Genomic DNA, 21,910 nt, shown 5'->3' on the forward strand with positions numbered 1-21,910 from the left:
ACCGGCGCCAGGCCCCGCCCCGCTGAGGGCCCCCGCCCGCTGAGGGGCGGCGCGCAGGCGCGGCCGAGCGGCTCCTGCCCGCCCCGGGCCCGCCCCGCCGCCCATTGTCCTCGCTCCATGTGACCGGGGACGGTTACAAACCGTTCCTCCCGCCCCTGCCGCCGCCGTTGTTCGTGCTGAGTCACGGCGCTGCCCGGTGCCGCGGGGAGCCCGGCGGCCGCCGCCGTAGCGCCAGCCCTTCCCCATGGGGACGGACGGCGCCCGCGCCCTGCTGGAGCGGGCGGGCACCCTCACCCTGCAGACCGGCAACCTCCTCAACTGGGGCTGCCTGCGCAAGAAGTGCCCGGCCACCCCCGGCGAGGAGGTGAGCGGGGCGGGACCCGGGGCTCGCCCTCGGGGCGCCGCGGTGGGCCGCGGCCGGTGCGGCGGCGGGTGGCCATCCCGGGCGGTGTGGGGCGTCCGAGCGACCGAGGCGTTATCCGGAGCAGGGCTCGGTTTTGTGGCGCTGGGCAGGGCCGCCTGGTGTCCCTCATGCAGGGGAAGAGGTCTTAATTAATTGCCTTAACGGCCTGGGGCCGACCGGGCCGCGGGAGCGCCTGAGGGAGCGCGGCGGAAGGGCAGCGGGCTGGCGGTGTGGCGAGTCCGAGGGGTCCAAGGGCCAGCCAGGACAAGCCTCAGTAGCAGCAGTTCCCCCTCGCCACCACTACCGTGCCCCCGGAAGCGCTTTGCTGTCTTTGAGTTTCTCTGAAGAAACCAGACCGTGTTTCTGCTGTCGGGGAATTAGGAATTAAAATGCTTGCCAGTTCAAGTGCTGTCTCTAGTGGCAAAGGAGGCCCTTGGTACTGCCTTAGCGAGAGGAACACATGAAAAGGCGTGAGCTTGGGTTGCAAACAGTGAACACTCTCTTTTCTAACCTGAAATCAATTTTAATAATTTCTTGGTGGTGACAGGTCTCAGGAAAATTAGTCATTGCTGCTTTATTGAAGTACAGCTGTCATTCTTTATTAAAAAAATTGAAAGAACTGTTTAATCACCACTTAAAAACTGTTACCTCTAGCAGTATGTGTCAACACTTATAATAACTCTGATAAAATGGCTGGAGATCCTGTGGCCGTGAACTTCAGAACCTCACTGTATTTGCTGTCTCGTCATGACACAGTAATCTGAAAATGGCCATTTAATCATCATAAGAACTATGGGTTTGGCTGGTTATTGCTCTGTAGTAGCACTGTTGGTAACCTAGAAGTTGGTTGATTGCATATTAACCATGCACAAATGGTAAGAAAGGCGACTGGGAGGATGATGTAATGAGAAGGAAGAATTCATCATACTTTTATTTAGTTGTCACGTGGTAATAACTTTTTTTATTTGGACTGGTTGCTTATTACAACATTCTGTGATCTGTGTAAAATAGTGCTAGATTCTGTAGCAAAGACAGAGTAATATGGTAATGGGCACCCTTGCATGAATAGTTTCTGGAGAGTTGTTAAATAAAGAGTGGCTAGTGTGCATAACTAATCATCTAAGATATTTAAATTCATTTGTTTACAGGGAAATCTGCATTTAAACATAAGGCTGTCTGCTTTCCAGAGTTGCTGTAATTCCAAAAGCAAATAGTTGGCATTACTTATCAGAAATAAATCGACTTTTCGCTCTTCTATTTGGTGTAGTTAGTGTTTGTATAGTTCTCAGTGGCAGAACATAAGCTAAAATTTTGCAAACTATGAACACTAATGTTAGGAGTTAGGGAACGTAGGGGATGCTAGGGAATGACCAGCTGTATTTGGAAAAGCTGGTCAAAGCAGTCAAATACACTGCACTTCTCACATGTGTTGAGTGCAGGGGAATGGTGGACTTTGGAGACAGAGGCTTGTGCATACTAACTTCAGTAGAAATATAAAGTGTGACAGCTGCAGAGTAGCAATATATAGAATATACATATTTAGTGCTGTCTCACTTTCCCTTGGAAAGGAAAAGATAACATTATAAGTTGCATCAAAGTAGACTAAAGAGTTCCAGCATTGTGGGTAACTATTTAGTGTGCAGGAGTTAATTCTTATCTTTTTAACTCAGTTATTTTTTTCATGCCATTTTAAATGACTGGGAAAGAGTGTATAGAACTTGTGCTCACAAAGTATTACTACTGTATTACGTCTTAAACTTTGTGATATCCAGTTTTACTGTGGGAGTGGCTTCTAGTTTGTCCATAGCATTATGAGCTCTCTTAATGTTAGGTGTCACAGGAAATTGCTATTTAATGGTACAAAAAGTAGGTATCCACACAGTTATAAAATATATTGCTAAAAGTGAAGTAAAGCAGCAGCTCGTGGAAGTGCTCCATACCTGTGGCAGATAGCAGTCTTGACAGTGCGTTTACTTAGCCTGCAGGATAACAACCCCCAAGACGTATCAGAGGGAAGGTAGAGTGTTGGTACAGCTAAAGCACTGGTGCAATCTGCAGTTAATTAGCTGATTCAGACTTAGTAGTTATGCCTTACTAAGTTCAAGAAAATCCATGATCAGAATCCTAGTTAAGTTTATTTTGCATGGGTGGATGCAGGAAAAATGCAAGTGTGAGGTAGGATCTGAAGGTTCCCCCTTCAGTAACGAACGACTTAAAAGCATTAGTGGCTTGGCACAGTGGTATAGGTAGGCAGTAAATGAAAAGGGTCAGATGCATCTTGGAAAGATAAGTAATTAATATAACGAGTATTTAGTGGTTGATTGCAATGTCTCATTTCTAACAATGTCACGGCATGTATGCTATTATCTGACTGCATTGTAACTTTAGAATCTCTACGCAAAAAAACCCCACAGCACCCCACACCCTAGTTCTTGTTGCTTAGCATTGTTCTTTCCTTTAAAGATGGCATTGGTCTGAGAAATAATTGAAGTACAGTACTTGTATTACTGCTAAAACTCTTTGTGAAAGAGGAGAGGAAAATATTTAAGTAAACTAGTTTGGACAAGTTTCAGATGGAAGCTATGAAGGAAGAATCTTCTGTGGTTGAAGGAATGATTTCATGAGTTCACGTGCTCAGTCTGTCCTACACACCTATGAATCACTATATTTCTGCACAGCTGTAACATACCTACACTTCAATATGAAAAAAATATTTTGTAGGTGCGGGACTGCATTCAGAAAACGCTGACTGAATGGAGCTCAAAGATTGGACAAGACCTAAATCAGGTAGGAGAGGTGTTATGCATGGTATCCATGTTACATGTGAAAACAGAGAAATATGTAGTTGGTTGCACCTTTTAAAATATAAATGAGTGTATTAAATTCCTGTAAAATTATGTGCAGCTCCAGATATCTTAAAAGAGTACTTCTGTTGCACACTTTTTTTTCCTAATATTTAGTAAATTTGGAGAAGTTATGAAATACCAAAGTAAAGAATCCTGTTGATGGCAAACAAGGTAATTCTTAGCAAAATAAAAGTCCTGGTCTGTAAGATTTCAAGGTAGTTGTTGGGCAATCACAAAAAAAAAATAAATCTGTGTACCTTAGAAGTTTGCTAGTGTGCTTGTAAAAACTCAATGGAGAGTTATCTAAACTATGGAGATGACGAACTAGATAGCTGAAGATCATCCTGTTTGGAGGGGAACTCTGAAGTATAGCCTTGGTTGTCTTAGAAATATTTCTGAAGATGCAGAAGTGGCAATTTTTCCCTTAAGGGCTGAAGACTTCCACATAATTCTTAAAATCACAGTCATGGGCATCTGATGTCAAGATCTTGGTGTATTTGCATACTTCTCTTTCACTATTGCTTCTGAAATTCAGCAAAGCAGTAATTGGTTTCCACTAAAAGGAGTATTTGCTCTGTGAAATATTATCATGTTTCTTTTAAAAGAAACAAACAAACAAAAACCCTAAATAACTCTCCAGACTGTTTCTTTGGGTTTTGTTACCAGTTCTTGTGTAATGGTGGCATCAACTGCACATTGCTGCATTCCGCGCTGGAGTGTGGTGAGGCAGTTATTTCTGAATGATCTGTGGAACATCTAATGATTGTTCAAAAAAACAACAAACATTGGTCTCTAAGATGTACTGATCCATTTAAAGTTAATTATTTATTATAAGCAAGGTTTTAAACTCAGAACATGTTAACTGCATAATTCCAAATTCTTTCATGAATTGTAGTGTTTTGCAGTAACTGAAAAAAGTTAACTTTTGTTTAAAATGCTGAATGTATGGAATAACTCAAAGACTTGCTTAAGGATTTCTTGGTAGGGCAGCAAAAATTACCAGAGAGTTCTTGGTTGGGGGCGTGGTGGGGTGTGTGTGTATAACAATTTCATGTGGGTAAAGACTTAAAATAAGTCACCTTGTGAGATGTCAGCCTAGTCTTAAATGAGGTCAGAGGGTGAAATCTCTGAAACTTTGTTAATTTTCAGTTTCAAATTGCAGAGTACTTTTATGCAAAGATGTTCCCTCCTAACACCCAAACCCCCTAATTCTGCTTTTTTTTTTTTTTTTTTTTTTTAGCTGGTCATGAGGCTTTTTTAAAGCAAGGCAGTTTGAATTGGCACAGCAATCTGTTCACATCAGAAAATCAAAACACTACTAAATCTTATTCCAAAAATTCTTAGCCATAATTTGTAATTTTTTTGTATTAGGGGCATATACATATATGGCCTTTTATATACCTTCATTTTCCTGACCTCCCCTCAGAGATGAAGAAGCATTGGGTTACTTTCTTTCTGTCATTGCATTTTCATACAGTTTTTGTTTTGAACTGCTGTAAGACTTTTATTTTTTTTCCCCCTTAAATTGCTTAAAAACATTCTTCAGGAACTCACTGTCTCCTCTTGAAGAGTTGTCCCTAAGTCTCATGTACTTACTGCAGGAAATACTGGAGGTTCTGGAATGTACTGTAGCTCAAGCTATAGAAAAAATAAATCCTGAAGAAAGGGATGAGTTGAAAGTTTCAGGTAAGAACGTAGTCAAAAATCCAGTGGCATAAAAAGGTTTCATGTGCAGTCATTAGTAGGATCTTCGTATATGTATGTTTTTCCACTGTGTTTTGTAATTGCAAAGTCAAATGACATTGGTGCACACTGTCGTACTTTGGGTAATCTAGAAGTTGGCTAAGACAGATCTGAATTCATACTCCAGGCTTTAAAGCAGCTCACCACTTTTCTAGTTTAACTTATATCCCCTCAAGACATTTTAAGTGTATTTTGTGAATCTTTGACTTTTCTGAAACAAAATATTACAGATGATAATGCAATTAAGAAATAGCATTGGAAGCACATTTATTTGCATAATTTTTCCAGGTTGAATATGATGAACTTGAAGGAGGCAGTCCAAACTAACAGTAGTACATTTTGAGTCTCAGTAAGTTGTGAAGAGGTCTGTTTGTACTATTACGTTTGGGGTTTTTATGCAGGTCGTTGTGGTTATTGCTTAGTTTCTTGATGCTTAAGTCCTAGCTTTTCAGCTTATTAGATCATCTAACCGGATGATTCTGAGACTGCACAACAACTTTGGAATTTAAGAGAACAGTGTCTTTATTGGGCAGTCACCTTTCAGAAAGTTGTGGTTTTTTCCAGTTTTCAAGTAATTAGTGTATGTTCTAAGAATCCTTTACCCAAGAACTCATAAGTAGTGTATATAGCAAAAGTAAATAGCGGTATACTTAATAATAGCTGGCTTGTCTAGTTATTGATTCCAGTTTCTTTGAAAATAGCGAAACTTTTCATCGTTGGATCAAACTCTTCATCAATCAGAGATGCAGTTGACCTGGGTAAGTGTGAAACTTAAACTTCTGGTAGGGTTTCTTTTTTACTTTAGTATTTAGAAATAAAATTAGAACCTTTTCCATTTAAGTGGTGTATTTAGTGACTGTCACAAATCACTGTTTTCCTGTTAAGAGAGATTTAGGTAATCGAGTCTATTTACACGTTAGTTCGGTCAGTAAACTTATTAAACGTGTATTGCTGTAACCTTGGGTCCACAAACTTAAGTCTGATTCCTTGCTCCAAGCAGAAGCAAGTTTTTATTCTTTCACACAAAACTTGTTAAAAAGTGAATAGCGTGTGATGTTTTAGTAACTGTGATACAATCGTTCTTACCAGTTGTTGTTAATTGCTAGTTGTTTTTAACATTATGAGCTGTGCTACTAACTGTGCAGTATTTCAGAGATAATTTAGGAAATAAAACAATGCTGCAAGCAGCTGATGAAATAGTTAAGTTTTATTGAAAATACAATACTATGGCTGTACTGGTACATAAAGTTTTGTTAGCCTAATGTAGCAGTAATCGTAAGCAGCGCTAAACTTTACCACTTCAGAAGATAGTTGGGCATAAGGGGTTACCAAAGAACATAGGATCAGACATCATTCTTTTCTATTGATGCCCCAGTTAATAGCCTCTTTATTGTATGTTGTACTACCATTTGTTAAAAATACATTGATAGAATCCTCCTCCATAAGAAAATAATTTACTTAGCTACTTTGTTTTATTCTTTTTGCTGTGCAGAAGAGGCCTCATGCTTGCATCATTCCTGAAGCTCAGTGATACTCCAAGACTTGCCACTGCTCTCTGGCAATTAAAATCTCCATATTCAGTGTGCTTTCAGTCTAATTCCTCACACATACCAAATCATGGAATGGTTCAGGTTGGAAGGGACCTTAAAGATCATCTCATTCCAACCCCCCTGCCATGGGCAGGGACACCTCCCACTAGACCAGGCTGCTCAAAGCCCCATCCAGCCTGGCCTTGGATACTTCCAGGGATGGGACCTCCTAGTCCATGCTCTGTACTTGAGTTATACTTCAGAGTGAGAGTTACAAATTTTGGAAGAAATTGAGAGTAAAGGAATCAAGAAGTGTATGTCACCACTGTCTTCAGAGACAAAAAATATAGTTTTCACATTGAAAAAGGAGAAAAAAGCTCCACACTTTGTGTGTGGGGTGGGAGTGATGATTTGTTGTTTGTGTTTTTTTTTCCACAAGACCTACAATTGAAACTTGGTGTTCAGCTGTATATTTGATTCTTTGCTAAAAACATTGTGTCACTATCCTTGACTGCTGATAGCTCAGAGTTTCAAGTGGTGAATGGGAAGCTAGGAGAGTGAAGCAGGAGGTGTGGGGTTTTCTGAATTTGAGGAGTCATGCTGCTTATGTTTGTATCTCATAAAAGGCTTTGCAGTGTCTGTGTCTTTTTTCCTCAGCATGTTCTGCCCTCGGAGTTGCCCAGTTAGACTCAGTCATTATTGCTCCGCCTCCCATTGAAGATGGAACTAGCCTCTCCTTGGAGTATTTGCAACCTTATTGGCAAGAACTTGAAAATCTAGTTCAAAACAAAAAGATCGTTGCCATAGGTACCTCTGACCTAGATAAAACACTGTTAGAGGAGCTGTATCTGTGGGCACAGGTGAGAACAAAACTTCCTACTTGTAGCATTTCTAGGGCAGAGAAACTGTTGTTTTGTTGGCTGCCACGTTGTTCTAAACAGGTTTATATACAAAATATTAATTATCCGTGTTATTTTCAGCATCTTATGGATGGTCACAATGTTGTTTAAGGTGGAGGAGGCTCAAAGTGTGACTGTCACTTGTTCAGTGTTCTTACGTACAGACCAGCAAAGGCTGGAAACCACAGGTCTGTTCAGTAGCAGGTTCTTTGAAGTACTGAAGGTTTGAGTTTGGAATGCTTTTATATTTAGGAAGGAGTGTAAACAGTAGTTTTTCTTAAACCTTCAGATTTATTTTAGTGAATCTGAAAACAGCTGTTTTCACTTTAAATGGTGTTATGAATGGAGGGATTTCCCCTTGGAAAAATGCTCTTTGAATGCTAAGCTTAAATGTAAAGAGGAAGGCAGGCTATGAATGAAGTGGCACAATACTTTGTTGTCCAGTGTGACGAATTGCCTCGTAACATTTGAGTGATGGAGGTCTGTACTAGTATGTGCCCATGCTCATGTAAGCTTGTGGATTTACGGTTTCCTTATTAGTTCTTTAAATACTTCTCTTATGTAGTATGTCTACGTATGTCATCTGTATAAGAGGTCCTACTGAGAGTCCCGATTTGTGCTCCTTGCTGTTTTGTGTATACTGAGAGGAGGATAATTGAGGGGATTAATGACTACCTGCATGGTGATCATGAATGCAGTTTGTGATGAGCAGAGAGAGTCAGTGGAAGAGTGCTCCTTTTAACTTAATCTGATTTAGGCACTTACCTGAAGGCGAGAAGACTGCAAATTATATATCCTTAATAAAAATGTATCTGGATTTATTTTATTTGAAGTCATTTTCAAAGTAATGTCCCTATAATGTTTTTACGGGCGGTGGGTGGGGGAACCCCAAAGCCCTGCTGCTGTTCAGGGAGCACAGCAGACAGGAAGCCAGAATGGGTTAGTAACTCATTTTGCTATGGCAGCACCTGAAGGTAGATCCTATTCTTGTTTTTGGCTTTGTGCTGATGTAGGAGTTGCCTGTTCAGCATCATGCAGAATTAATTAGCCTTGTTCAGACCTCAAAACAATGGTCAAAGGCAAATTATTCAAAGCAAAATTTCTGTTGCAATAAAGGGCATGGGGGAAACAACTAAAATAAGTATATAAATATTATTTTCTTATAAAAGTATTCTGTTACTTTCAGGTGAAACCAAGTAGTAATCAGGTGAACCTAGCTTCCTGTTGTGTGATGCCACCTGATCTCACAGCATTTGCAAAACAGTTTGACATACAGCTGTTAACTCACAATGACCCAAAAGGTAAGGCTTTGCCAGATAAGTTAACAGAAGACTTCTATATGTATTTATTTAGTACAGAATTGGGAGTAATCTTTCTCCGAAGTTCAGAGTTTGTTACAGTTGAATCCAGAAAAAAGGATTCTAAAAGTTTCTCCGCTGTAAAATATTTCTATTAAATTCTTGCTTTTGCTTCAAGAAAGTGGGGGGAAAAAGGCAGTCTTCCAGCCTTGGACAGTTTCTTGAAATTGTTTTAATCAGAGAAAATGAAGTAAATAGAAGAACTAACTACTGAGGAATTTATATTGCATATGTTCAAAAAATAGCTTATTTCTACAAAACGTAGAATGAAATGAAAGCTGTATTGCTGAAGGCCAGTAAATGACAAATGAAAATCCAGTGGCCCAGAACTTGTCTGTGAGATAGCTTGCATAGAAATGTTGAGTAGAATAGTAATGGAAGAGAAGATAATAACAGTAATGATAAAAGAATATATAAAATGACTGATGCAATACAACTGCTCACCACATGATGAGCCCATCCCGAGCGGCGATTTGTGGATTCCTGTCCCCTCCAGGCCCCATTTATATACTGAGCATGATCTATGCCATGGAATATTCCTTTGGCCAGCTTGTCCTGTCTGTGCTCCCTCTCGGTTTCTATGGGAAGATGAAAAAGTCCTTGACTTAATATGAGCATTACTTAGCAACAGCTAAAGCAATATATGTTATCAACATTACTCTCATACTAAATCCAAACCACAGCAGCTACTAGGAAGAAAATTAACTCTATCCCAGCTGAAACCAGGACAACATGTAAAACTACTACACTTTAAGCAGGATTCTTTCAAAGTAGTGACTTCTTAAAATAAAATTATTGCAAAAAGAGTTGGTGTAAATTCTTTACTTGTTTTCTGCAGTGATTCATTTACTAAATGATTGAAGGACTTGGAGGCTTTCCTTATACTCTAGAGCTCTGAGTTACCAGCTCCCCAGAGTACTCTGGGTTATTCTATTAGTTTCTCTCAAACATCCTCTGATCTTCTTCGCTATAATGATCCCCTAAATATCTTCCTGGAATTGTGAGAAGTCTTAAACAATATTTAGTTTATTCCTTCGCTACATTCTTCCTTATGACCAACTATTTATGATGACCATACTTTTCCTTCCTTCTCCTTTCTTCCCGTTCCCACCCAAAGAAAAAAAAAACCACTTGAAATGCTATGTATGAAGTGCATGCTTTATAGTACTACTGTTATAACTAATGAATTTCATCAGTGCTTGTATCAGCACTGCTCTGGCAGCATACAAGATGAATTGCTGTTCAATCATACAATTTCCATGTCCTGTGAGGTCCAGCGTGTAACTTGCAATTTAATACATACTGTATATTGAGAGTCGTGAAATGAAGGAGAAGATGATTTGGATAGAAAACAAAGGAAGCAACGGTTCACTTATGCATTATTTGCTAAGCTTAAATCTTCTCTAATGGTCAGCTGATCTATTGAGACTATCTTTTGGGAACACTCCTCATCAAAGAGATTGTTCCCTTGACTGACTTTCCAGAGGAAGCTAGGAGGATTTGTACTTGCCTTCCTTTTCCGCTTTGTGGCTTTTAAGCCCATTTTTTCTTAATGCTTTCTGGGCTTGTGGTTATTATGAGCCTAGTTATGCGAGATACTATAAATACTGAGCTTCCAGTGACTGCAGAGGTAACTGAGAATGCTCAGTACTTTGCTGATTTCAGGCTTACGTGTTACCCCTGGTTTCTTTAGCTAATATCTCAAATTTAATGTTCATTTCTTCCTGCTAATGGCTCTGCTGATCAAGTCCATTTGATATTGTAAAAATCTCAGTTAATTAGTTTTGTGGGAAATACTCAGTGTTGCAAAAATAGTGTCCTGAAAATTTCTTCTGTAATATACAGCTGCTTTCACCCTACATCCATTCCAGAGGAGTGGATCTGTGGAGTATCTGGCACTGCTTAAGACTTTTGACTGTAGGAAAAGGCTTCTCTTACTAAGTGTTGCTTTTTGCAGCTGTTTACATGACATTATTTAAAGCATGAATATCCCTTTTTAACTTCAGAATTACTTTGTGAAGCAAGTTTCCAAGAAGTTCTTCAGGAAAGCATCCAGAACACGAAAGCACATGAGTGGATTCCTTTATGGCTTCTCCGGTACTCGGTCATTGTTAAAAGCAGAGGAATTATCAAGTCCAAAGGCTATATCATGCAAGCTAAAAGAAATGCCTCTTAAAACACTTTTTTTTTTTTTAAATGGCTTACTGTTTTAATTTCTTGGGGATGGGGGGAACATTGCTTTTTTTCATAGAGACACTTTTACAGCATTTGTAACAAAGACCAAAAGTTGTAATTATTCAGTGTGATGTCAGCAGGAGTCTGTGGTGTTCTAACACTATTTTTCTTTCTTAACCTATTGACCAGTTCATTTAAAATATGAAATATTTTGGGTTTGTTTGTTTTCAAATGAAATTATCTCTAGAGAAACAGTTTAAAATATTTTGCTTTGTATGACCAGTTCACTGTAAAATTATCATTATATTTTAGCTGCCATTAGGTAGTATAGAGAAACTTATATATTTTTATTTTTTAAAAAAATTAATTTCTCTTAAATAATAGTTACTTATCTGGTAGGTACATGGATTTCAAGCATTCGGGGACTAGTTTTTCTAGAAAATTGTAATCTTTTATGAAAAATTACCCCAAAAAATTAAAATGATATCTCATTACTTGGTATGTATATATAGGCAAGTCAGCTGTTTAATTTGTGTGGATTGGAGAATGAGTTTATTTTTAATATAGTGTAAAAGACGTCTATGATTTAGAAAAAAATGCATCTTCCGAATTACTTTCTGACTATTACTTGAATTCCTTCTGGCTTCTTTGTGCCTCAATATGCTTTGTTTAGTGTTTGCACAAGTGCGATGGCATCTTTACTGTTTGAAATAGAAAATGTATTATTGTGTGAATGTTTAAAATAAGAATTGAAAACAAGCGATTAACAAATCTGTTCATGAAAAGTTGAATTGTGCCTGTTGTCTTCTCTACTGTGGCTTGTTTTTTTTGATACTTGTGAACTACAAAATCAGAATCGGCCAAGTCAGAACAGACAGTAAGTGTTGAAGCTGTTCTCTACAGGATTGTGTAAAATGGATGGCTTCTTTTGGGGTTGCCTAGGAAACTTTCTTGCTTGAGTGCCAATCAGAAAGGATGCAAGCAAGGGTTAGCTTCAAGTTAGGTCTATTTCTGTTAGGCAGCAGCTTAGCATGCTGGCTTTTGAATCCTAGAGAGATTGCTGCAGCTAAGGCAAGGCTTCTGGTTTAATGTAGCCTTTCTGTCTAAAAGGCCTTTTCATTTTCATGGCCTTTGAATCAGAATAGATAGCAAATGCTCAACTTGTAGTTCAGCAGGAGCTTGATGCTGAGTATCTGAAATACTCACTTGCCTCTTGATTTCAGGTAGGAGCAGGACTTCATACTGGTAGTACTCATTAACTTAGTTGTACGTATTTTTGAACTTTGGACTGTAAAGGAATGAATTTTCACCAACATCTTTCAAATTCTGTCACATAGGCAGCTAGTGGGATTAGAATGCCTGTAGGTAGTCGAGAGTGTCAGTTTCCTATAATCCATTCCACTAAGTTAAAAGATGAATTTTTTTTCAAGCTACGTTTTGAGTCCTCAAGCATCTTATCTGTAGGTGGCAAATACTGGGAAATTCTCCTGGACTACTTCAGTTCTTTTGGTAAAAGAGAGGGGAGGAACTGGAACTAGTAACGCATCAATAAAAGCTTGAATTTTTTTCACCTAATCAAAATTCGATCTTTTTTTTAGTGTTGGGTCGGCATGTATCGGAGTCTCAAAATTACATGAGTTTCACTTTAAACTTCCCTACCAGTTGTGTGCTGGCTGCTGGTGACTATCTGTAAATGTTTGGCTGTTGACTTTCTGTATTGTATTGCTCACGTGTCCTCAGTTTTGTAAATTGAAATGCTACAAAACAAGAATTGAGCTAAAACCAGCTAGAGGCTGCTCTAATGGGATAATTATTTATTTCCTTTCTGTAAGCTGTTAACAACTTGCCTGCTGTAGCAAAGTACCCTTTAAGACATGATAATCTTATTTTTCTAGAGTCACTGATAGCATAACACTTTATCAGGCTGTCTCACTAATTTGTCTTGCATCGAGGTGGGAGAGAGGGGATTTCCTTCCGTGAGAAACTTGAAAGTTTGAATTAAAATTTGAAATTCTTGTGGGCTTTTAATCTGTGCTTTGTATGGATTCTCATCGTCTCCATAACGCTATTTTACGCTTTTGTCATAAAATGGTCGTAAGCATCCTGCTTAAGGGTGGTACGTACCACCCTCTTCCCTCACCGGGGCGTGCCGCTCTGCGCTTCCCGCACGGCTTTTCCACGCAAACCCCACACGCCACCCCCTTTCCCCTCACTGTCCCTTTTTTACCCGTTTTTATGACCTGCCCTTCGGAGGCCGGGGCTCGCCCCGCCCGCCCGCCGCGCCGCCGGAAGGGGCGGGCAGGGCTGGCCGCGGCTGACAAGATGGTGGCCACCAGGCGGGCGGCGGCGCGGCGTCGGGAGCAGGCGGCGCGGCCCGGGGAAGGCAGCCACAGCCCCTCCGTGCCCGCTGGCGCGGCGGAGGTGAGGGGGGCTGGGAGCGGGCAGCCGGTCGCCACCCGCCGTGCGAGGCGGCGCGGCGGCGGCAGCAGCAGCCATCTTCACGCACACGCGGCCGCCCCACGCGTGCCTCCCCCGGTGTCCGCGGCGGGTGGGCGGTGGAGCCCGACGGCTCCGTGGGGCTCGGTGGTGGCGGCGGTGTAGGCCGGGCTGGCGGCGGCGGGGCAGGGGCAGCAGCGGGCCCGGCTGCCGGGCTGCCCTGCCGGTGCCGCAGCGGCGGCCTGCCGCGGCCTGCCCTGCCGCCGCCTTCACTCGTCAGGGCTGTCAGCCGCTGTGGGTCGCTAAACGCTTAACGTTGCGAGTTAAAGGTTAGGGTGTTGCTTGTTTGTTGTTTGGTTTCTTTTTTTCCTTTGTACCACAGTTACTATAGTATTTCTCTAGGGGTTTTCCACTCGCGTAAATGCAGATCGTTTATGTAGCGTGGTTTCTGTCGTTCCAACATCGTTCTGTGTTTTGGGAAGATCCTGATGTTGCAGAGTGTTTTTTCTTTCCAAAATTTTGAATTGCTTTCCAGGTGACTTAAAAGCATCGTTAAAGAAGATGCCCCAGATTATACCTGGTGCTGCAGTTGCTGTGAGGCCAGTCTGTTCCTAAGACTGCTGAAATTGGTTATGGAAACCATTTGGGGGCATGTTCTGCCAGTTGCTAGGCTTCAGTGCTTTATAGTTGAGCAAATTTTTGAATGTTTCTGAACGACGCTTCTGGATTGTGACAGCTTCATCGTGACAGCTTGCCAGAACTTTTTAGAATTAGAAGATATTTGTTTATATTTCTTAACTGATGTGTGTGTTTATTATCCTGCCTTAGACCAAAAGGCGGTAGACAAACAGATAAGCAAGGGTTGGTTTGTTAACACTTTTTCCACATAGATAGTGTTATGCAAGGAAACGTAATATGTTGTCAGCTTGATTAGATTTGTTTAAGATTTGTTAGTGATTTGCGTAGCATCCTTTTTATGGGGTTATTTTATTTGTCAATGGCACACCTTTTTCTTTTTTACTCCTTTTCTAGGTGGCATCTGCTGAAATTAGTACTCCTGTGTCTACGAGGACTAGAAGGAGTAGTAAGTCAATTCACAAGCGAGAGGTAGTTCAGGAATCTCAGTTTGAAGAGGTGGAATGTGCAGAAACAAAGTCAGACGTCAGTGATAGCTCAGAGAAGCAAATTACTAGAAATGAGAACACAACTGTTTATTCAGTACAATCAGTTGCTGAACCACAAACTGATGGGGATGTGTCAGAAACAGAATCAAACTGCTCTGCAGTGTCTGGTCTTCAAACGCCTTTGTTTGTAAGAGTAACAAGAAGACGGCAAATTGTAATTCCTTGTCAACCGGATTCTCCTGACAAAAAAAGACGTGACAAGACAGCTTTTCCAAGTAAGTTAAGCAGAATTCTGGATGAAGATGATATCTCTGAAGCTGAGTCTTGTTCCTCCGCTGTTTCTGGTGTCCGGATGCCTAATGTTACCAGAAGTACAAGAAGCAGGCAAAGCAAAAAGAAATTGCAGCCAGATACAGTTCATGAAGCCCAGAGTGAAGATATTTCTGATGCAGAGTCATGCTGCTTGAGTTCTCATATGGAACCGTCCATCACTACCAAACGAGTTACAAGGAGCATGCAAATGAAATCACAAGCAGAAATTACTAAGCAGACTGAGAAAGGAAACAGAATTGTTTCAGAAGATGAGAACTTAATAGAAGACACCATTAAATCTGAGCCAGTAAAGATGTCTGATTCTAGACCTGCTGCAGAACTTGTCTCTGACACAGAAGATGCTTCCTCTGTCACTGAGGATAACAAAGAACCCAGTTCACCTAAAAGCAAATGTTCTTCCAAACCTACCAAAACAACCTGTAGTGACGTGCAAGAAGGGGTTTTGAATGATGTAATACCCAGCAGTCTTACAGAAATCAAATTTAGTGACACTGAATCGCCTGGAAAAAAAGCAGGAAAAAATAGACAGTCTGTTGGGGTAGACGATTCAGAGGGAGCGTGTGGACAAATACAAGAAGAACACAGTAAAATACTTATGAGGGAGGGGAAATTAAACCATATGAATCTCTCTTTGACTGATTGCATGAGTCCCAAACAATTTTTAGAATCCCAAGAGCAAATAACACCAAATGAAAGTAAAAAAATTCCAGAATGCAAAAGAGCAGATGCTGAGGCAGGTGCACAGCAGTCTTTCACTCATGCTGATAAATTAAGAAAGGGTGAGGAAGCTAGTGCAGTGAGCAGCCCACAAAAGGATGTAGCTGTTGCACAAAGAACTGATAGCATTGGTAGATGTAGGATGTTTGAAATCGGTGCAGACAGTGGTGAAGACCAAACAGGAGAATATGCTGAATCTGTATCCCACAGCAGTCAAACATCAAGCAATGGAAATGATTCTGTTGCATTGTTTCTGAGCAAAGATGAAAGTGATGAATCTGAAAATAGTGATGTGGCAGACATAGACACAGTTGAAGAGAATCTGTGTTATAAAGAGGCAGATAAGAGGACTCCTTCCGCCAAGAAATCTTTGAAAAACAGTTCACTGCATGCCGAAGGGCTTTTTGTAATCGATACTGAGCCTGGCATGAGTTCCAGCCAAAAGTATTATCTAGATCAGGTAGACCAAGCTAGTGATGCTGAAAGTACGCATGAAGGCAGTGAAAAAGGTGAAGAATCCTCAGATCTGGAAGAGGCTGAAGAGGAATTGATAGACAAAGATGAGAAAGATGAAGATGATGATTTGTTGAAAAATCAGATTGATGTGTAAGTATCGTTTTGGGAACAAAGAATCTGCATTTCATTCAAGCATATTCATTGGATATGTACATTAAGTGCTAAATGATGCCGAATAAATAAGGGAGCAGTCTCATCACATAAGTCATATTGATATAGAAAGTGGGGTCGCACAGATCATAAAATAAAAATGCAGTCCATAAATTCAGGGTTTGGGTTTTTTTCAGTTTTGTATATAGCAGAAGAGAACTGGCATCTGGAGGCCTTGTATGTTTTTGGCTTATAAAATGTGATACTGGCTTAAACGGGTCAGGCTGACATAATTGCTTATTCAGGTCACAGTTTTCTTAATAGTTTATTTTTTTAGTTTGGATATAAAGAACAAAATGTCCAGTAAATTTGTTACACATTGCCTAATTAGATTGCGCTTTTTAATCCTAAACAGTTGCATATACTTTTATGTTTTCAGTTCTTATTGTGCTGTGGGACGGTGACACTTAAAGTGAGATCAGCCCAGCACAGAATCATAGAACAATTTAGGTTCGATGGGATCTCTTGAGCTCTTGTAGTCCAACTCCTGCTAAAATCTTCGTATGCTTCATATGTTTAGAGCATAATACTCTGTTTAGGTTGGATGAATAAGTTTTATTCTTCCAAAAATCTTCAGGAAGGCCAGAGGTCTTGCAAAAACTTAGCCAAGCATTCATTGTAAAGGTATTATAAAAGATTAGTCACAGTTTAATAGGCAGTTGTAAAGGGGTTGTATTAATAAACATTCAAGCTACAATAAATAAATATTGCACTTTTTTTGATATTACCATATTTCTCCACAATACTTTATAGCTTTTAAGCATTCTTGTCATCAAAAACCTCCTTTTAAGTCAGCCATCATTTATTGTTGGTGGATACTTTCCTTTGGATGCCTGAATGAAGTAATGAAAAAATACTAGCTTTGAAATGTTTAATAACATTATTCCTAGTACTTTTACACAGACAAGGACTTAAACATTCTGAGGATGAATTCTATTTTCTTCATACTTTTCACTAAGAATTGACAGTATTTTTACCACCTCTATGTTTGTGCTTTTGCATTTGTTTTTTTTTTTTTTTTTTCTCTTTAGCTAGCAGGCTTCTCAATGTATAGAAGAAGGGTGCTGGTCATGAGTTCTTTTGGCAAGGTTAAACGAATTCAGAATTCAATTTTATAGAAGATAGTAATATCTAAGATAAGAATACAGCATTAGCATTAATGTGAAGGATTTGTGGAAGTGATTCCACGGGTACTGTTTTTTAACAAACTCTCACTTCATACAATGGCATGATTTCCACCCCCTGCCCATCTTTCACCTCTAAATTACGTACTACTAGATACTGAGACTTAAAATCATTGCAGAACTGAACCTAAGTGGGAAGAATAAGAAATTTTTTTTTTCTGTTTATCTGTCTCAGAGGACAGCAGGTGGTTTAGATGCATGCTTGTTACAATATTCTAATCATTAACTATTTCTCTTGTAGCTTACATCTTTCCAGCAGCATAGACCCTGGTTTGAATGTCAAGAAGCTTGGAGGTTTATATATTAGTTTTGATGCAAAAAAACAGAAGCCTAGATCAAGTGTAATTAAACAACTGAAGGAGAAAAAGAAGGACCAGGTAACATGTTTACAATTATGCAGTTATCTGGGACTATAGTAACACAAATATGTTAATTTAATAAGGTTGGCTTACTTGTTTTTAAAGAAGTATCCTGTTTTACGGTTTTCTGAGAACTTCCATTCTTTTTGGCCAAAGTGTAGCTTTACATTTGGTTTTAATGGTAAGAATTTAAATATATGTGACACTTCAGAAACTGAAAAGCAGTGCAAATACCAGCATTATCTTGTAAAATAAAGTTGATTATGCCTGCAGTTTTGCCTGATCGTACATGAGCTGAAGGTCTGCTAACAAGATATTTAGTCCATAGCAAGAATGAATTTCAGTAAATAAATTCTGTGTTCTCCCTAATACAGAACTGGCAGTTTTATTTCAAAAGCACCCGTTGAGATAAAGGAAATGTGTTATTTTCATTGAGACTGTTTTCTTAGGCTCATTTGTGATAGCACTCTCTATTCTAGAGCATTTGCTATTTCGCTTCTTCCAGAGCTAGCCAACTGCTTTCTGTTGTTGGCCAGGGTTCTGTTTTGAAGATCCCTCCTACTTTTTTTTTGTAGATCAGAGAAGCTCAAGTATTGTATTATAACGCTTGTTTAGATTCTGCATGATTCCTTTAGTAGGTTCTGTAAATACAGTAAAGCAGTAAAATTTATATCCGTGAGATGACTGTCTAACATTAAAAAAAATTCTTACAGCTCTTGCAGAAGAGTATAATAACTCCAGATTTTGAAAAAAAAGAATGTGTCCCACCCTTCAGGGAATCACTCCACCAGCTAAAGAAACAGCGCAGGGTAAGTGAAGAGCCGATAATGCCTGAAGTAACAAAACAAGCTTTGGTAGAAAGCCCCATGCTGGAACTGTGTGCGTATAACGGGCCTCACTGGAAGTGGACCATGAACTGCAGTTTAGTGTCTTCCTTGAGCCATCCTGTGAGCCACCAGGACAGTGAAGTGAAAGATAATGTGATGAGATGGTACAAATCTGTTATTAATACAGTGATGATAACCTTCTTATTATAAGGGTCATAAAATATGCTTTTTAAAGGTACAGAGCTATGTTCTAAATGCTTTATCCGCTTTTGGAGGGGAGAGTTCCCTGCTTTATCCTGTCCTAATGCTGAATGCAAATTTATTATTCTTGGTATTGCATCCTAGGCAGAGCGAGCAAAAACAACGGGTGACGGTTGGTTTGGTATGAAAGCCCCAGAAATCACAAGTGAACTGAAAAATGACCTTAAAGTTTTGAAGATGAGAGCTTCATTGGACCCTAAGCATTTTTATAAGAAGAATGATAGAGATGGTCTACCCAAGTACTTCCAGGTAAGGAAGCAGCAGAAGGTGGCATGGTACTGCTGAAGTTTTGAACAGCTATTCTTATTCCCTCCCTATTTGTAGGTAACCTCTATGTTGATTTCATTTCATAGCTTAATTATTAAAGTATTTTGATTACTTGGCTGCAGTTTACAACTGCTTAACTCTGTATTACATACGTGTATATGCTAGGTGTTTTAATTTCAGCTGATTCATAGTACTGAACAAACATCTGTCTTCATCTTTATTCTAAACCCTCAGTGGACGAAGTAACAGCCTTTTTTAACAACTGCATTTATTTGTTTACTAGCTGATACAATTTGAAAGGAGACAGCCAGCTTTGTGATCAGCCAGAATTTCTGCTGCTGTAGCTCTCAGCTTTGTAGTGGTTTGCATAAAGAAAATAATTACTGCAGAAACTGTAGAAATAGGCTTCCATCTACTTACGCCTGTTTGAATAGTTAGCATTCTTGAGGAAATGGTTTTTATTTCTCAAAATATTATCACTTCACTCTCAAGCGTGGGTCTTGCTTTATGTTTCTGGCAGGTCTGTTTTCACACCCTGTATCTCCACTGCTAACCCAAATCATCAGAACTGGCTAACATACTGGTTGCAAATAAATGTGATGCATTCCAGGATGAAGCCCTTGTGTTAGAGCTGGATTAACTGCTGTGTAGCCATCAGCAAAACCACCACAATGACAGAAAGGGGAAAGAGTTAAGATGTGTTGATGCAGCAGTTCAGTGTTGAACTCAACAGTCTGAAAGCTCAGGCCCTCCTCTGTGCACTAAAAAATGAGACAAAAAGTGACTCTGCCTACAAAACATTGCTTAATTCTTCTGATATTTTGCACTTCTAAGATACCATTCTGATCTTCTCTGTAGGTGTCTTTACATTCGTCGCTGAGGAATAAAAAAAAAAAACCCAAATAATGGACATCTTGCAGTACAGTAATAATGTTTTCATTTCTCTTTTCTAGGTTGGAACTGTGGTTGATTCGCCCATAGATTTCTACCATAGTCGAATCCCTAAGAAACAAAGGAAGAGAACAATTGTTGAAGAGCTGCTTGCGGATTCTGAGTTTAGAAGGTATTTAAAAACAGTTTTGTAATTCTAATACCCTATGTAAGAGAGGAGTATTTTTAATTAAGTCACTTTTTTGTGGTTTTTAGTCAGCTTGTATTATTTTTTTTTTTTTATACTTCAAAGAAAACCTTTTAGTCTGTTTTAGCACTCCGGCAGCGCTGCCATGGAGAAGATCTAAGCAACAGAATAATTAGACTGAGACAGCATATTTTTTACATTCATGAAAGGGTTTTATCCAACTCAGGTCATCGCTATTGGCAGCCACTCTTTAAAATAATGTCAGTGTTGAAGAGATAACATATCAGCCCTATTCTGGTTCACTTCTAAAACAAGAGTCTGCACAGGCTTACACCAAAAACCAAGGGCTCTGAATATGAGTGATTTATGCCAACACATGCACTCTTTTTTTGGTGTTTAAAGACTGAATATTTTTTCTGGTCGTAATTGGTATAAAAGTGCTGACTGTAATTCTATTAAAGTTTATATGATTTCATTTTATAAGCATGTCAGTCTGTCACCTGTCATAGGAATCAAAATTGCTGTAGAAGTCTGGATTAATTAATGTCTGCCTAACCTACAATTTCTGGAGTGGATCGCTTAGTTGATTCATTTTGATACTGGTTATGACATGATGATAATCTGCACCTCTTTTTTCACATAATGACATGTTTTCTTGGAAGTACATGATTTGGGATTATAAGGTTAATGTTGTCAAGCTTGTAAATTAATTATTAATGTTGGGAAGGCAAGTTAGTATAGCTATTTCTTAACTTGTTTTCTGGCTTGACCTGATTTATAAAGTATTTATTAGAAGCTATTTTTAAAAATTAATGTCTTTGAAATTTCATCAGTTAATTTATGTTGTGGCTAATTGAGGGCTTTAGCCAGATACTTCAGCATTAGTGCAGGTATTTGTCAGGTTTCAGTGTCGCAATTAAAAGCCTCAGTACTGCTTAGCGTGCAGTAATCCATTGTGGTAATCAGTACAGGTACATAAGAATCTGTATTAGAGGAGCTAGCAACTCGTATTCAGTAAGTATATCCTGTTCATTGTTTAGTATTAATCTCATCTCAGTTTTCGGTCTTGAGTAGAGTAAAGTGGATTATCTTGAGTTTGCTGAGAGCGCAGTATAAAAATGGGTGTAATTTGTCCATAGTGTTGTCGAAATGGGTGAGTCTTCACACTATGAGCAGTAGCAGTGTTTTAGCAAACTGTCCAGAATGTGATTGCATATGCATTGAAGAACCCCCTGGTTATGCCAAAATTAATGATTCTTCAATCAAATTTACTTCAAAACAAATTTACTTGCATTTATCATTAATTCAAGTGTGATTTCCCTTTACCTATGCATAAATGTATAAAATTAAAGAAATCTGACGCGGAAAACATGAGAGAACTCCGTTTGGCAAATTACATATGTAGAGTGCTTTCCATGTTATCTTTTCCTGAACTTTGATTTACGATGCTTAAAAGTAAATTATCTATTTTGTTCAGATATAATAAAAAGAAGTATCAGGAGATCATGAGTGAAAGAGCAGCTTTTGCAGCAGGGAAGAGGAATCGGAAGAAGAAGAAATTTCGCAATTAAGACTTGAAGAAAAATAACAAGCTGGAACAACTTATTTGTTATAAAATTTTTTACAGAATGCTTTGGTTGTGGTGTTTTTTTCTTTTTGAAGATTGCAGTTCATGTGCAAATTAAAGTTTAGGGAATTCCTTGTA

The 21,910-nt window shown here is 39.3% G+C and overlaps 2 protein-coding genes across 2 annotated transcripts; both read left to right on the plus strand.

The window, feature by feature from the left end:
- The first annotated feature begins 31 nt into the window (after positions 1–31).
- GCLM (glutamate-cysteine ligase modifier subunit) lies at positions 32–12,981 on the plus strand. Its single transcript, XM_074599457.1, has 7 exons — positions 32–364; positions 3,125–3,190; positions 4,851–4,935; positions 5,694–5,750; positions 7,179–7,381; positions 8,607–8,721; positions 10,785–12,981. Exons 1-7 carry the CDS (start codon positions 245–247, stop codon positions 10,952–10,954), a joined length of 816 nt encoding a protein of 271 aa, XP_074455558.1. The 5' UTR covers positions 32–244; the 3' UTR covers positions 10,955–12,981.
- A 6-nt stretch (positions 12,982–12,987) lies between these two features.
- DNTTIP2 (deoxynucleotidyltransferase terminal interacting protein 2) lies at positions 12,988–21,834 on the plus strand. The gene is made up of 7 exons (XM_074599437.1): positions 12,988–13,374; positions 14,422–16,169; positions 17,655–17,790; positions 18,486–18,581; positions 18,945–19,109; positions 20,081–20,190; positions 21,683–21,834. Exons 1-7 carry the CDS (start codon positions 12,994–12,996, stop codon positions 21,774–21,776), a joined length of 2,730 nt encoding a protein of 909 aa, XP_074455538.1. The 5' UTR covers positions 12,988–12,993; the 3' UTR covers positions 21,777–21,834.
- The last annotated feature ends 76 nt before the right edge of the window (positions 21,835–21,910 follow it).

This window comes from Larus michahellis, chromosome 8 (genome assembly GCF_964199755.1).
Source record: "Larus michahellis chromosome 8, bLarMic1.1, whole genome shotgun sequence".
In the NCBI taxonomy this organism is placed as follows: domain Eukaryota; kingdom Metazoa; phylum Chordata; class Aves; order Charadriiformes; family Laridae; genus Larus; species Larus michahellis.

Bases quoted from the DNA above. Each gene is read 5' to 3' on its own strand.
- GCLM (XM_074599457.1), top strand. From the start codon at position 245: ATGGGGACGGACGGCGCCCGCGCCCTGCTGGAGCGGGCGGGCACCCTC. The intron at 3,191-4,850 runs GTAGGAGAGGTG...TACTTACTGCAG, and splicing joins TTGGACAAGACCTAAATCAG to GAAATACTGGAGGTTCTGGA. The intron at 7,382-8,606 runs GTGAGAACAAAA...TGTTACTTTCAG, and splicing joins AGCTGTATCTGTGGGCACAG to GTGAAACCAAGTAGTAATCA.
- DNTTIP2 (XM_074599437.1), top strand. From the start codon at position 12,994: ATGGATTCTCATCGTCTCCATAACGCTATTTTACGCTTTTGTCATAAA. The intron at 16,170-17,654 runs GTAAGTATCGTT...TTTCTCTTGTAG, and splicing joins TTGAAAAATCAGATTGATGT to CTTACATCTTTCCAGCAGCA. The intron at 19,110-20,080 runs GTAAGGAAGCAG...TCTCTTTTCTAG, and splicing joins GTCTACCCAAGTACTTCCAG to GTTGGAACTGTGGTTGATTC.